This window comes from Diadema antillarum, unplaced genomic scaffold, assembly GCF_040938485.1.
Source record: "Diadema antillarum isolate AM-2024a unplaced genomic scaffold, OU_Dant_1.0 seq00000740_RagTag, whole genome shotgun sequence".
NCBI lineage: Eukaryota > Metazoa > Echinodermata > Echinoidea > Diadematoida > Diadematidae > Diadema > Diadema antillarum.
The window spans coordinates 902,173-917,557 of record NW_027271638.1 but is presented as its reverse complement, the minus strand read 5'-3'; the positions used below and the strand labels follow the sequence as shown (position 1 = coordinate 917,557).

The 15,385-nt window shown below is 35.7% G+C and overlaps 1 protein-coding gene across 1 annotated transcript in view; it reads left to right on the top strand.

Annotated features, from left to right (window-relative positions):
* The window catches only part of LOC139738412 (scavenger receptor cysteine-rich domain-containing protein DMBT1-like), a 29,812-nt gene that overhangs the window by 1,981 nt on the left and 12,446 nt on the right, over positions 1–15,385 (top strand). Inside the window, exon 2 of the mRNA XM_071649048.1 lies at positions 14,157–14,483. Coding sequence (XP_071505149.1) covers positions 14,157–14,483 — 327 coding nt within the window. The remainder of the gene's footprint in view (positions 1–14,156; positions 14,484–15,385) is intronic.

Genomic DNA, 15,385 nt, shown 5'->3' with positions numbered 1-15,385 from the left:
GTTTGTGGATTCTCTTCCTATATTAAAAATGAAAGATGATTCGGTTAATTTTCTTGGTTTTCATATCTGAGTAATATGCATTGTGATGCACCTAAGAAAATAATGTAGCTCATAAGGTATCTTAATTTACAATAATACTCTTCAGGATTCTACACTTTGTTTGCTTTAAAATGCACCTATGTTTCCGTATATATTCATTATGATAATATAGCTATGTAGGGCAATTATAATTAAACAAAATTAGATATATTCCATAAATTGCAGAGAAAAACAATACACATGTATAGCCCTATACCAGTACTCATTACCATGATAATTCGGCTCCTCTTTCCCATAAATTTAATACTTTGATTATTTCTATGAATTGTATGTTTATGATATAGATTTTCTCGGATTTTACTTTTTCAAAGATATTTTGCCTTACAACATTTCATCTATGTTTTGCACTGATAATGAAATTCATTAACACAGCACACGAAGTTGCGATAGATTACTGGGAAGTCAAAATAATTCTCGTTCAAAATTCCGTATGTCACCAATTTCCATTAATCTGGAATTAGATTCGAAGAGATATTTTTTTCTTACTCATTATCCTGTCTTCTTATAAGAGATTTTTAGCAAATCACACATAGTCAATATCGTCGGCGTTTTCACGAACCGACGCTATTTCGTTTTTGAGCGAAAATGCAATTCTGAGAAAATCGCGTTTAAAGATCTCACAAGTTTTAGACAACGTTTTCAATGACTTTTCCTGTCTTGTGTGTGAAAATTTTGACAGAGTGATGAGAGTGGAAGTTGTTCTTCCTATCCATAGTGTAATTTTAGTGTGAATTCAAAAAATTTACGATATTTCTGTCTTCAAACTCACTGCGTCGGTTCGTAAATCCATCGTTTCTTGCGCGCACCATAGGTTATGTACTTAAGCGCGGGTCTCACGAACCGACGTAAGTTGTGTTACGCCGGTTCGTGAGACCCGCGCTGTAGGGCCTGTACAATAGGTAACGTGCAATACGCGTGTATTTACGAACCGTCGCTATTTCATTTTCGTATGTGTTTACATACAAATACTATTAGGGCTATACCTGCTTATCAACAATAACCTTATTAATTGAAATTAATTGTCATGTAATGATTGTTGTGATGATTACAATACATTTAGTGATAATTAAGATGATAATACAAGCCAGTTTCTCTTAATTGTTCTAAAAAGAGTGTTGTCATTGTTTTCATCTTCATTTAGTACACGCATGTATTGTTATTATAGCTGTGGTTGATCGTTCCAAAGATTTCTTTGCCCCCCCTTTTTTTGTGGATATATTATTATTTAACACTTTTGCATTTGGACATCTATCATTTGGTAATACATGTACTCGGTATACTGTGTTTCATGTTTTTTACTTTTTACTGTTTTTTTTACTCAATTAACTTACTTTTTCATTTTTCACATTATTTTTAATTCAAATTCAGTTCACTTCTTTCATAATAATTATGAATGTTTGTTCTAAGATGAAGGATACCGCTAAATCTTGGGAAAAAGACGTGCCAGTCAGTAATAATTACTTGTATTTACTCATCTTTCATACTCATGCATGCACTCTGTTATTTCTATCTCTGAAATAATATATTAATTTCTTTATTTCTTATTATTCCACATATTTGTGACATTTACTTTGTCACAATTTTTATCAGTGTCATTATTGTCATTTGGCTCGCATGCGAATTCACTCATAATTCCTCATTTTCCATCTTTCTCTTTCCTGCTCAACAGATTCTATGATAGCTGCACCTGATCATATAAAAACATAAAACTCATCCTGCATGCACTCTTCGAAACTGATAAACTCCTAAAAATACATAAATATCAACACTATCAGAATTTCAAGCTTCATTTTAAATATATAATAATGGTCATGTTTTATTATGCCTTTTGCAGCAATATATTGAAGAGGTACATTATGTAATCGAAGAAACATAGGTCCTCAATAAAATATCAAATTTGAATTATTCAGAGATGAGTAATGACAATGGGGAGGATAACAATTGTGGAAGAGCTCCATAAATCAATACATATCTAATGGCAAATGGAGATGGAATCAAGATTCAAGAATATGTGTAATTCAAGTTCATTATTATATCAGTTCTTGTGTGTTCACAAAAAGAGGAACACAGTTCGAACATGCACACCAAATCTTACATCGTACATTTACATCTATAGAGTGCGGACGGAACATATACAAGAGAAAGAATAACATTCTCAAATTAATATATCAAGCATAACTATGTATATGACCACACAAAGATGTTGCTGCATATGCATGAAGCTTGAGAGTGCTGCAACACCCATATGCTCAGATAAAAACTTGATGTATATCATACAAAAGAGAAGAGGTACTGCATGTACATGTAGTTACACTATTCACAGGACAGTAGAGAAAAAGCACGAGAGAGGGAAATGGGTGTCTAAAATAGGTCGATGTAAGGAGTGCCAAGCCAATTAAGTCTCTAATAGAAGTCATACATATATAAGGAAACAAATTAATCACAACATAAATGATCATGCTCATGTTAACCAATAATTAGCATCTAAAAATGTGTGTAGAAAGCCCATAATATCAGCCTTTCGCCCCGAAGGCTTGTTACATATGAGAAAAGAGAAATTTTGGCTGACCCCCCCCCCCCCCCCTCCCTGAGAATCCTTAATCCACCAGTACTATAAACACATTCTGAGAATGTGTTTTAGTACATGTACTAGCAAATTCACAAGAGGGGTGGGGAAATTCAGCCAAAATTGTGTGTGGCTAATATAATTAAAAAGAAAGGTCATCAGCAAAACTACGGGGTGGATGCAGACGAATTTTCATGTGATGACTATAAAAAATGCAGCTAAAGGAAAAGAAAAAGACGGCGGAGAGGGGCCAAGGCTAATTTGACTCCCCTCCCCCCCCCCTCACAAAAAACAAACAAACAAACAAACAAACAAACACCACTGTTTTACAGCACCTTTAAAGGACTCTTAATTTTTTGTTTGTTAAAAACAAACGTCTCGAAGTAAAGAATTCCATATTGTAGGCGAAATGTAGACCGATACAGTGTATAAAGTGTACATCCCAAGCTATTAAAGAAAAAAAAAACAGATTATGAATATCATTTAAAGTAAGAATTTCAGTGTGTTTAATCATCTTTAGTTGAGTTGCAAATGACATGTACATATTTAATAAGAGCAGTAAACTTCGAAGCGCCCCCAAGCCCTTCTATACTTAATTATTCATGTGTAAAGGTAGCGCCAGGGCACTCCGGTAGTCTAGTGGTTATGACGCTGGTCTAGTAATCCAGAGGTCGTGGGTTCGAATCCTGCTTGGGCTGCCTGTGATTTATTTTTTTCACAGCAGCCTACAAACTGCACACTGCAGCTGCGTGCGTTACTACGGATGGAGACAAATGAATAATCTATTATTTTAATATACAATGTTTGACATCCTTATTGCAATCACTTTCTTTAATTGTAAATTTAGAGACATAATGAATTATTATTAAAAGAAATCAAATTTCTGTATTTTGTTGTGAGTTTGCATGGGAACATACACGTATCATAATTTACAATTTTAGTTAGATAAAGAACATCTCATAACAGAACTGTCTAGTGATGGTTGAATAATTATGTCAATTTGTTATAAGTCCTATCAGTTACATGGAGTGCATGTTCCCATGTTTATAAGAATCATACGTGACACATTCAAAGTGGGTTGAAGACAACAAAATAATAAATAAAAGAATAAAGGAGAATAGAACTTAATCTGATTACAGCATCATCTAAATATTGCCAATGTGCACTTAGAAATCTATCAAGATTTATCACAAGGTTATGATTACCACACAAAACCTTGAAGATTTATTATCATGAAATACATACCAATGAACACTTAAAAAAATCTAACATTCCATATCCACATGAAGCTTTCCTTGATATAAATGTCTCTCTGTAGTGTTATTAAAGTGTAGCAAAATTGTAATTACGACATCACAGAATGGAATGCATTGTTTTCACCTTCAATCTTAGGATCTCCTTTCATGTTTCCACTTTACAATCACATTTCACTGTAGATATACCGTCCTTATGTTGTCGCCCTTCATCCCAATTTCTCCCTTCTATCCTATCTGTAGATTGTCTTCTTTCCTAAGCCATTGTATTCACATTCCTTGATGATCAGCACGATGCTGTACTTTTTTCTTCTTCTCTGAAACAGTCCAGCTCTTCGCTACTGCATGGCATCAGTCATCTGAAAGAAAAGACAGAAATTAAGAACTTTCGATTAAAATCAAACATCATGATACAAGATACAACTTTCATTTTGAGAAAAAGAAATCAGCCATCTAAACTGTAGTTGAAATTATTTTGCTCTATTTATATTAAACATAAAACAAAACGGTATACAGGATCAAAGAATGTCAAAAAAATACTGCTGTTTTTGATGCATATTCAAATTGTCTCGCCTTTTACATATTTTAATGATGCAAGATCTTATGTCTAGCACTTAGTAAGTCTCATGTAGAATTTAAACTATTATTCACATGAATAAATCTGCATGTCCTTGTAAACAAGGCATTGCTTTGAAAAAGCTGAATATTACTAATTGCATTTGGGAAAGAGTCTACGACAATCAAACTTGCTTATTATCAGAGACTTTAACATCTTAATTAGACCTAGACTCTACATTACCATTGTATTCACATCCGTTGGTGATGTACACGACCCTGTACTTTTCCTTTTCTTTTCTGAGACAGTCCAGTTCTTCGCTACTACATGGCACCAGTCATCTGAAAGAAAAGAAAGAAATTAAGAACTTTTGATTAAAATCAAACATCATGGCACAAGATACAACTTTAATTTTGAGAAGAAAAAAAAAATCAGCCAACAAAACTGAAGTTGAAATTATTTTGCTCTATTTATATCAAACATAAAACAAAATGGTAGGCCTATGCAGGATCAAAGAATGTCAAAAAATGCTGCTGTTCGTATTTGATGCATATTCAAATTGTCTCTTCATTTACACATTTTACTGATGCAAGATATTATGTTTAGCACTTAGTATGTCTCATGTAGAAATTGAATTATCATTCACATGAATATAAATCTACATGTATTTGTAAACAAGGCATTGCATTGAAATAGCTGAATATTACTACATGTACCTGCATTTGGGAAACAGTCTATGACAATCAAACCTGTTTCTTATCAGAGACTGTAACATCTTAATTAGACCTAGACTCTACATTATCATTCAACTTTTAAAGGTATTAACCATTCACCTATAAAACACTGGCATTGTCATGTGCATCATATTTCTTTGATACTGCACATATTTTCATGAAGTCTGCACAAGAATGCAAATGAAACACGTCTGCTGTTTGGTATTTATGAAAAAAAAAATCACTAACCCGGAAGTCCTTGGCCTTAGGAATAACACGTGGCGAGTTAGTAGGAATTGACGTTAAAATAGAATAAGAATAGATCTACTAAATAGGTCTTTGCCTCATGAATGTCTGGTCTAATTATAGACTAAGTGAAGTCTAGACCTTTCACTTTTAAGTTACCAGTGGTTCACAAAATTTATATTATAGATCTAGACTACATCTAGATCTAGACATCTAATACTATTAGATCTTGGCAACTTTTGTCTTTGTGACACGAAATTAACACGTCACAGATGATATTGCGGCGATATCCAACAGGATGACAGTACCACTATTACTGACTCAGTAAGTTGACATAGATAACTAACATCAACTTGTTAACGTACGTTAGATATGGCACCATATACAATAACCGGTGACACTGACACTGACAGATCTAACGACTACGTTTAGACTAACGTTAAAGAGTTAGACTCGCCATCTCAGTAAGTCGGCCAAAGACAAAGTCAATACAGGGCTAAGTCAGTGTTACTGTTATGTTAGGCCTAACAAATGTTAACGGTTACTCGGTTAGGTTAGGTTTACCAGGACTCAAGAGTCCTGGTTAAATCAGTCGAGGGACATTTCTTAGAAGTCCTTCGATTCCAAGAATAAAAAGGGTGAAAGAACAAAGGGAAAAAAGGAAAGAAGAAAGGACAAAAGATTATCTATGGCTGCTGTGGAAATCGACAGCGCTACTGTATCACTATCAATCACGCGTGAATATGTAAACGCCATTTGGTTGGGCCGCATTCACAAGTTTTAGGGAAAAAAAGCCCCACCGCTGTGCTTCAAAGGTACTCCACTCGAACTAACGTTAGACATAATGTCACATATCTACACACAGTACGGTACTAGGGCTGAATTCACAAGTATACTATAACACTGCACTGTACAGGAAAGCCACCTAACCTGTAGAGTACTACTCGTAGTGTTTAGGTAGTATCACTAGACCACATACTGTCATAGATGACATCTACACCAACGCTGCACACTGGCACTGGTCCGACGGTCCCTGACCAGGAAAAATCACTGTTGGACACTGACCAGTAACTTTTTCAGGAATGCACCAGTAAAAATTGGGGGAAAAAATGGGTGGACTCTACCTACTATTACCACTAGTCTAGATGTAGATCTAGAGCTAGACTATAGACTCTGTGTTAATTTGACTTGGTCTTAGACTTCAGCTGATCTTAGTTTTAGTACCAGGTAACTGGCATTACAAGTAAAGTCTTAACTTAGACTTAATAGTTAAACTTGAAAGTTAAAGTCTAACATGTCTAACTTTATTCTTTACTCTTCCTTTGAGTTTTACTTTTAGACTTTTTACTTTTTTTTTTTAGTTTAGTAAATTTAGGCCTACTTTGTCAATCTCATGATTTCATTTTCAACTCAAGTCAAGGCATAGCCATGAGTGTCTTCGAGACTTTGACATCTTGCATGTCTTGCACACAGACGTTATGACTATAGTACTCAGTAGTCTCAGAAGTAACGACATAAGTTGAAAAGAAACTATAAATAATATGATTTAGGATCTAATTTGAAATTGGATGGCGTTTACAGACTAGGCTTCATAAGCATCACGCGATTGAATACATGGGACTACACTCTACCGCAATTAATGGTTATGGTAGTCCAACTGAAACTGTTATTTTGAGCATGATTTTAATAGGATTATAGCTTACCATTCACTTCACTCGTGGACAGTGGGCTGGCTTAGGTCGTCATTCATCTTTCAGATGGTTTGGTTCTCACTCTGAGATCTGGATTAGGGCCAAAACCTAATTCTAGGCCAGTAAGTTGAACAAAGCTCAAAATAATGCAACTGCGACGGTTCGTAAAAGTCTAAAACCCGCATTGCTCTTCACCCTAGCCATTCGGGTTTCACGAACCGGCGTATCTTTACTGCGTCGGTTCGTGAAACCCCTTTTTCTCAATTTCTCGATATTTCGAGTACCGTCGTTTTTTTCTTTCTTTGATAAAATTAAGAATAATTAATTTTGTGATCTAAAATTTTGGGATTTGGTAGAGTTTTGAAAGCACTTTCATTTGGTACCAATATCTCGATTTTGAAAATTTTGACCAAAATCGAAATAGCGTCGGTTCGTGAAAACACCGACGATATATCGTACCGTTTGTCTTAGGATTTGTTTTGTTTTGTTGTGTTGTGCTGTGTTTGTTTTTTTTGCCTGTTATTACAATTAGCGAGCTTAGATCTGAGACACGAAGCTATAAAAGGACGCATGCCTCACGGATTGAACAATGAAACGGCTGACTGGCATGACAAGAGCATGTGCAGAACACTATTTTTAGCCTGGTAGTGCACTGTAAAAACATCGGTGTAAGATTTAACACCACGGGTGTTAAATCTAACACCGATCAAACTTCAATAAAGGACCACACCCACAGGTGTTAAAAATGCACTGTGATGGTGTTGAAAAGTGTTCACCTGACACTTCGTGGTGTTAATTTGACACTGTACCTGGTGTTATTTTGACACTGTACTGGTGTCAATTCAAAAATGACACCACATGGTGTTGATTTGATATTTGTTGGTGTAATATCAATGGTTTAACACCCGTCCAGCTTCAATAAGAGACCACACCAGCTGGTGCTACTTTGGTGTAAATTTATTTTCACATTTTTTCAAAAATCTAGTATTTTAATGTAAAATTCTTGATCGTCTTGTTTAAATTAAAAATCAACAAGAAGTGTAGTTACTAAGAAACTCTTCAAAAAACAGTTCAAAATTTGGAAATGACACCCGGAGGTGTTAATTTAACACCATAAATGAGCACCGAAAATTTAACACCAGCTCGGTGTTCACTATTTAACACCGGACATTTTGCAGTGTGTCGTCTTCTGTGTTTGCGTTGCGGATATACAGCTCGCTCTAACAACTTTTTTTTTATGAAATAGCTGCATTCGATGATTATGTTTATTATATTTCCTATAAGCCTGGTGACTTTTCCTATTCGTTGCAACATCGCGTTACATTAACAATATTAAGCTATCATCAACCCCACGAATATAGAACGTGTACTCATCTTTATAAACACTATTTATTTAGTCTTCTTTTTAGAAATTCACAGGGTAGCTTCATTCAGGACCGAAGTGCTCTTTACACCCGAGCCTTCTTACACAAAGATACATTGCACAATAATAAGGTTTGGTTTAAGCACAAACAAACAAACAAACAAACCGAAAAACTACAACAACAACATCAACAACAAAACAATAGCAGTCATATCTCACATTTTGTAATCGAATTCAACTATTTTATCATTTAGAATTTAACAGTAAGACAATTAAACTTTGTTAATATAATGTCGAATCAGATTTTTTTTTTCATCATAAGAAAGTACACAATGCTACCATGTAAATATCTGATGCAAGCAAACGTGCGCATTAGATATTTAAAAAAAATTTTTTCTACACACGACAAACATACAGAAAACTTTATACAGCATATAATGTGTCTAATATAGATTAATAATACATATACGAATAAATATACACAGTATATAATTTGATTTGATTTGATATTATTGGTTCCTGCATTTACATTGCTCATGCAGATACATACACACATATCATATACATTGATGATTATACCATACATATGAATGGATACATAAACATTAATTTTTGCTAACAAGGTAAGTCTCTTCATTACCTTTGGAATGTACAGCAATACATTTTTTTTTTCATTGCCTTTACAATGTACAACAGAACATATCAGTGATGCAATGAGAAACGCAGAAGGGCTACAGTTGCTTGATTTGCATGCAGCCCTCGTACATAATACATAACATATAGGAAAATAAGGGGAAGGATGACTTGCATAGAGATAGGATAGGAGAAAGGAGAGAGGAGAGGTCTGTCTGCTTTCGCTAATACACAAAGTTGGATCACCTGGATCACTGAATAGTAAAGCATGGCAAAGTATTTTCTCACCGAGGTACAGGTGAACAGTTACAGGTCATGGTTGGTTACATTACATTACGCAATACATTCTGAACGGCGATAATTCAACGAGGGAATTTCATATACAATACAATTGCAATAACATTATAACATCACTGATATCCAGAGAGTAGCATTGTCTTTACAGCTTTCTTGAAAGAATACATAGACTTTAAAAATTCGAATTTCTGAAGGAAGAGAGTTCCAAATATCAGGTCCAGTGTGTCTGATAGATTTCAGAGCCATCTCCGTTTTAGGATTTTGTAGATGAAATTTATCAGATTGCCTTGTGGGATAATAATGTATATCCTTGTTTAGCTGCAATAATTAGAAGAAAGAAGATGGCAACTGACCGTTATACAAAGGAAACATGAAAAGTGAATTTTGCAACAAAAAAAAATCATTTACCTTTAGTGTGTTTAATTCTATGAACAAAGGATCTGAATGGTCTCGATGACGTGAATTGGTACATGTACGTGTAGCATTTCTTTCAGTGTAGAAGCAATATGCTGTCAATGTGACTTTTCGCAGTTGCCCAAATAATGGTACAATATGAGATATTCGACAATATCAACGAATTATAAAGCATAAATAAAATACTCTTTGGGACAGAATACTTATAAGCTTACAGAGTATACCAACGTTACGAGACACTTTATCTGAGATGTATTGCACATGAGCATTCCATTTCATATTTTCACTGATATATATTCCAAGGAATTTAACACTTTCTTTTTGCTCCATAATATACCATCCACCATCATATTCAAATGGCGCATTTCATTTTTATGCTTCTTATTATTATAATAAATAAAATTTGTCTTGTTTAAGTTCAGTGACAATCTATTGCTCTTAAACCATGTAGATAATTTCGGCAATTCAGTATTAAGACTTCTTAAAAGCGACTGAAAATCAGAATTGGAACAAAATTCATTAGTGTCATCGGCACCAATTGCACATACATACAGGCTTACATAATTATATATATATATATATATACATACATGTATATTATATATATATATATATATATATATATATGTGACCCTGTACCTCAAATATATATATATATATATATATATACATATATATATGTGTGTGTGTGTGTGTGTGTGTGTGTGTGACCCTGCACCTCAAAACAAACAAAAAGTCGCCAGACATGAATTTTTAGTTAAGACCGTATTCTGAAAGAGCAGACTTTTAGCTTTAAAATGATGTATAACTCAAATCAAATGGACTCTCCTAACCTATCTAGATATTGGAAAGAAAGCACAAACTCAGGAAAAGTGTGAACTGAGAGAAGAGGCTCTGAAGTACAGTGTCTATTCAAGCGCTTAATCTTTACCAAACCGTGCTGGCTGTGCGGTGAATGGGACAAAAAACAGGAAGTAAACCACTAGAGTAACAACAATGAAGGAATTATCAAATTAAATTGAAATTAAGCATGCCTCATTAACACATTCCGTCCATAATCAATACCAACTTTCAAAGCAGTAGCACTATGCTTTCAAAAGTTATTAGAGTTGAAAGTGAAGAGTGTGGACAAGGTTTTTCAGAAATGAAAAAGGGATTCTAAAGAAACACCTTATCACACTATTCTACCAAATAATGTTCGAGATAAACTGCTAAAAAACACACTTTCCTGCCCGTTTTATGATACCAAAGTTTAGCATAATGTAAAAGAAGACCCGCTCTTTCAGAAAATATGAAAAAGTCAAGTTCGGCTAGGTTGACCCATTTCACTTATTTTCAGTCCTCACGCAAAATCAGTGTGCGCGACTTTATGTTCGTTTTGAGGTGCACGGTCACATATATACATATATATATATATATATATATATATATATATATATATATATAGGACTGCAACCCCCACCCCCTACTTATTTGGGGAAAAAAGAGAAAAAAAAAGAACATGCAAGATGCTTAAAACCGCAAGCTGGCTACCCTAAATCTGACAAATTTCCCTAATTTGGGAAGGGGACACCCCGCCCCCCCCCCCCCCCCCCCTTGGGAAAAAGCTAGATGCGCACCCGAGGATTGCATCCTAAAATTCAATATTACCAGGGAGGTGACTCCTCCCTAATATTTACCTAGTCGCTTGTCGATGACTATAGGTCTCATACCTGTAAATGAAATGGAATATCCCAAACCCCTTTACAAATTCGTACCAAAGATACCAAAATAAATGAAGAAAAATAGCAATTAAAAATCATTAATGCAGTTTGGCATTTAAACTGAATAGCTGCAGATGTTGAGTACGAAATCCTCTGCAAATTGCATTCTGGTTTGAAGATGATAGCTTTTCTCATGGAATTTGAAGGGACTATATTGCATTTCTGGTCGATGAGGAAGTACCACCACGACTCGGCAAGAGCTAAACAGCTGCCATTCTCCTGTTGCTCTTGTCCGTTTAAAGCCACCGTACCTTGACATTACCTTGACAATGTCACGGCGCGACTGTGGCTCGCTAACTTCAGCAGGGAATGTGCAAAAATCGCTGTACGTACTGTACACCAGGCGAATGCATGCACACCGATGATGCTTGAGTGAGTCTCAATAATACTGTATGGTCGAGTGCATCCGTCATTTATATCTATGGCTTTATATTCATTTTCGTGTGCTTAATTTGAACTGTAACGACGGCACTGAGAAAAGTATGTTTCCAAAAAGACGAAGGAACGAAGAGTGACGACTGGTATTACGACCTCTATTTGGTCACAGCACATTTTGCATTACGACCTAACACCAGTGCTGTCGCCAGTGTTCCCTGTCCTCCAGAAAACGCACTGGTCTCGCCAAAAGACACGGATATGTTTCTGAGCCATTTTGGCAGTATGGGAAAATTCGTCATATTATTATTAATGCATGTAGTAGCCATTTCGACATCAACAAACGCTGAGTATGGTAAGCGCCGAGTGCTATTCTATTTCATAATTGATATGGCACACTTAATACTCATGTTAAACACCTAGATTATACAGATCCTTGTAATTTGATTGGGTGCTTGTGTTGATCGTTTGTCCCACTTTACTATTACGTCATCATTCGTGCAATTTTGGCCCCATTTACTATGCTACTAGTATACGATATTCTCCGTTGCTTGCACGTCGAGAGCTCGGCACACTACGCGCTCAAAACGCTTGCGTTTGCAGAGCAGTAGTGTATACTAGTAATATGCGACAGCGCGGTAGCTATAGCGTATAGCCATAAAGCGTTCAGTGAGCACGTGCTCTCTCTATTTCAGAATTAGATGCCGCACATTCTCTCTTGTTTCTAAACTTATAAAACATCAAATAACAAATATCTATTTTAGGTGTTATATAAAGCAAATAATGTGTTTCATTCGTGCAATGGAAAAAATATTTCAGGGCTGAAATAATTGATCCATTAAACTCGACTACGCTTTGTTGAATGGATCATTTCATTTTTCACCTCATGTAAATATTCTGTCCATTGTACTCATAAACTTTCATTATTTGTATACGCCCACACTAGCTGTACACTGCTTGACATTAGTGATTTTAAGATATATTATGATACATTTTCCGTTGAGATATAGGGATTCAGGTTTCCAACTCTTTTTAATGATATTTTGAGCTAATTAGAAACCTCTTGTGAAATCTAGAAGGGTGTATATTCTAAGGAGAATTGAGTGTTTATTTGATTGCAATTGGTTTTGGAATATAGATATTTAAAACAATGAAATGTTGGACCCACCTTTTTATTAGGTTAGCTTTGCTTTACATTTCAGTTGATATATCGGCCATTCTAAAACCGATTTTCATCATAATCGTAAACTCTGAATTCCTCTTAGGATTACATGCTCTTGAACATTACACTTCATAAAGTGTTTTTATAGGTATCTTGCAACAAGTTTTTAAAAGCTGAATCCTCATCTCAACCAATAGGGCCTATTATAGTCCCTTTGAATAATCATGATAGTGTCAATATGATTCCGCAGCATATGGTGTTATGGTTTGTCAAGTAACTACTACCGACATGGTGACTTCAAATTAAGTGTATGATGTTTTCAATACAGTTTTTATCTTTTGTGCTTTTGAATGCTAACTCATGGCCGATTGTGGAGCGGTGGATTATCGGCAGTCACACGATTAAACGCTTAAATTATTGTCTTGTATTGCATGTGCTGATATTAAGTCCTCCTGTCACGTAGTTCTTTTTAGACATCTCCCATCTATTTCTGTAACCACTTAATCCATTGCAATCGAGTCATGCCAATTCAATGCCCGTCTGCAAACTGGCTTTACCTTACTGAGTAACGATACTATCTACATTTATTTATTGTAATTCGATTCGATTCACTAATTGATAGCAAGATGGTGGCGACAAAACTAAACGCAGAACATGCAATCACTTTCTTTCATTCGGAATACAGATTAAGAAGATTTACACCAGGTCGTGTGCCGTGTTTGAGTTTTTATTAGGTTTTCTTGCTTGTGTAATCTAGTATGAGTGACAATGAATTTCCTTATCGAGTATGTACGCCCATGATTTTTATCATGGCTACTACTAAAAACACTAATCAATTCAGTGCATATTTACGTCGATGTAGGGTAATTTGTCAATCAGTTGCGATGAAAAACACCTCGACGGAAGAATTTCATGAATTTGAATAAATTTCCTTCTTCTTTATATTCTAAACAGCAAAAAGATAAACTGGTCCCGATCAAGACTAACAATCGCCAACGTTCTTTTCCCATGCCTGTATACTGCAGCATTCGAGGGAGATGTTCGGTTGGCAGGGGGTTCAAACCCTAGAGAGGGACGGGTCGAAGTCTTCTCCGGCGGTCAGTGGGGGGCCGTGTGTGCAGATTCATTCTGGAACGATGACGACGCGCGGGTTGTTTGTCGTCAACTTGGGTTCGAGGGTGGAACTGGCAGCATTGAGGACTACGTCGGGTCTGTGGTGGATATGCCAATACATTTTGGCTCCGTCATCTGCAATGGGCTAGAGAACAGGCTCGTAGACTGCTTTTCTCGAGTTGACAATTGTTCTCGCTTTGACGTTGCTAACGTCACGTGTAACGTCCGGGGACTTTATGGTAATTTCCAATTCTTCTTTGAAGAAATTTTCAAATAGTACTGAATGTTGCTCTAGTGTGATCCTAACACACATAGGCTGAGTCAGGTTGCGGCTTTAGCGTTTTCTGTTTTGTGTTACAACATAATCATATGATAGTTATGTTGTGTCAATTGGCTTTCCATATTCTGATCGGTTTCATGTGTCGTTGAATAATTATGCACGTTATTTTGATGTGTTGTGCACCTCTGTAGTTACGTGGTTGACTCGGTTTTGGCCAACAAACTCTTGACCATCACATGCCAAGATCGCTCTATCACTATTAAAGCACTGGCGTGGTGACAGCACAGATTTGAATTCATGATGACTAAACAATACACGCTACCAAGATCCTTGTTTAAGGCGAATCAAACCCAATCAATAGGGGTCAGACGCTCACCAAATTGATTGCAGTTTATTGAATTGGTGCAGCTCTACGCACTACAATGCTCGCAGCATCGTCGACGCAGCGAGGCATTGTTGTATACGTCTTCCCCCCCTATATTTTCAAAGTCTTTATCAGCAGAATAAGAGACAACTATTAATCTAGATACACCCTTCTGCCAAAAGAATTTGGCCAGTGCTGCGACAGTATTCACATGGAAGAATGGTGTACTTAGTATCTAAAGAGACACTATGCAAGTTTATTCTCTCGGCAGCTTCCCATTAAACTATCAAAGTATCCCATCAAACGAAATAATAAAGTGTACAGTAACTTAATTAAAAAAAAGACAATATTACTTTGGAAAACCTCGGGATATTTGACAAAATTCCTTTCTTAGTGGAAATGAGCAATATTATACATAAATGTTAGGATATTTCCTTTCAAACTTCTTGAGAAATGTTTTACGTTCCATCTTAAAGAGGTAACCAAAGAGATGGCAC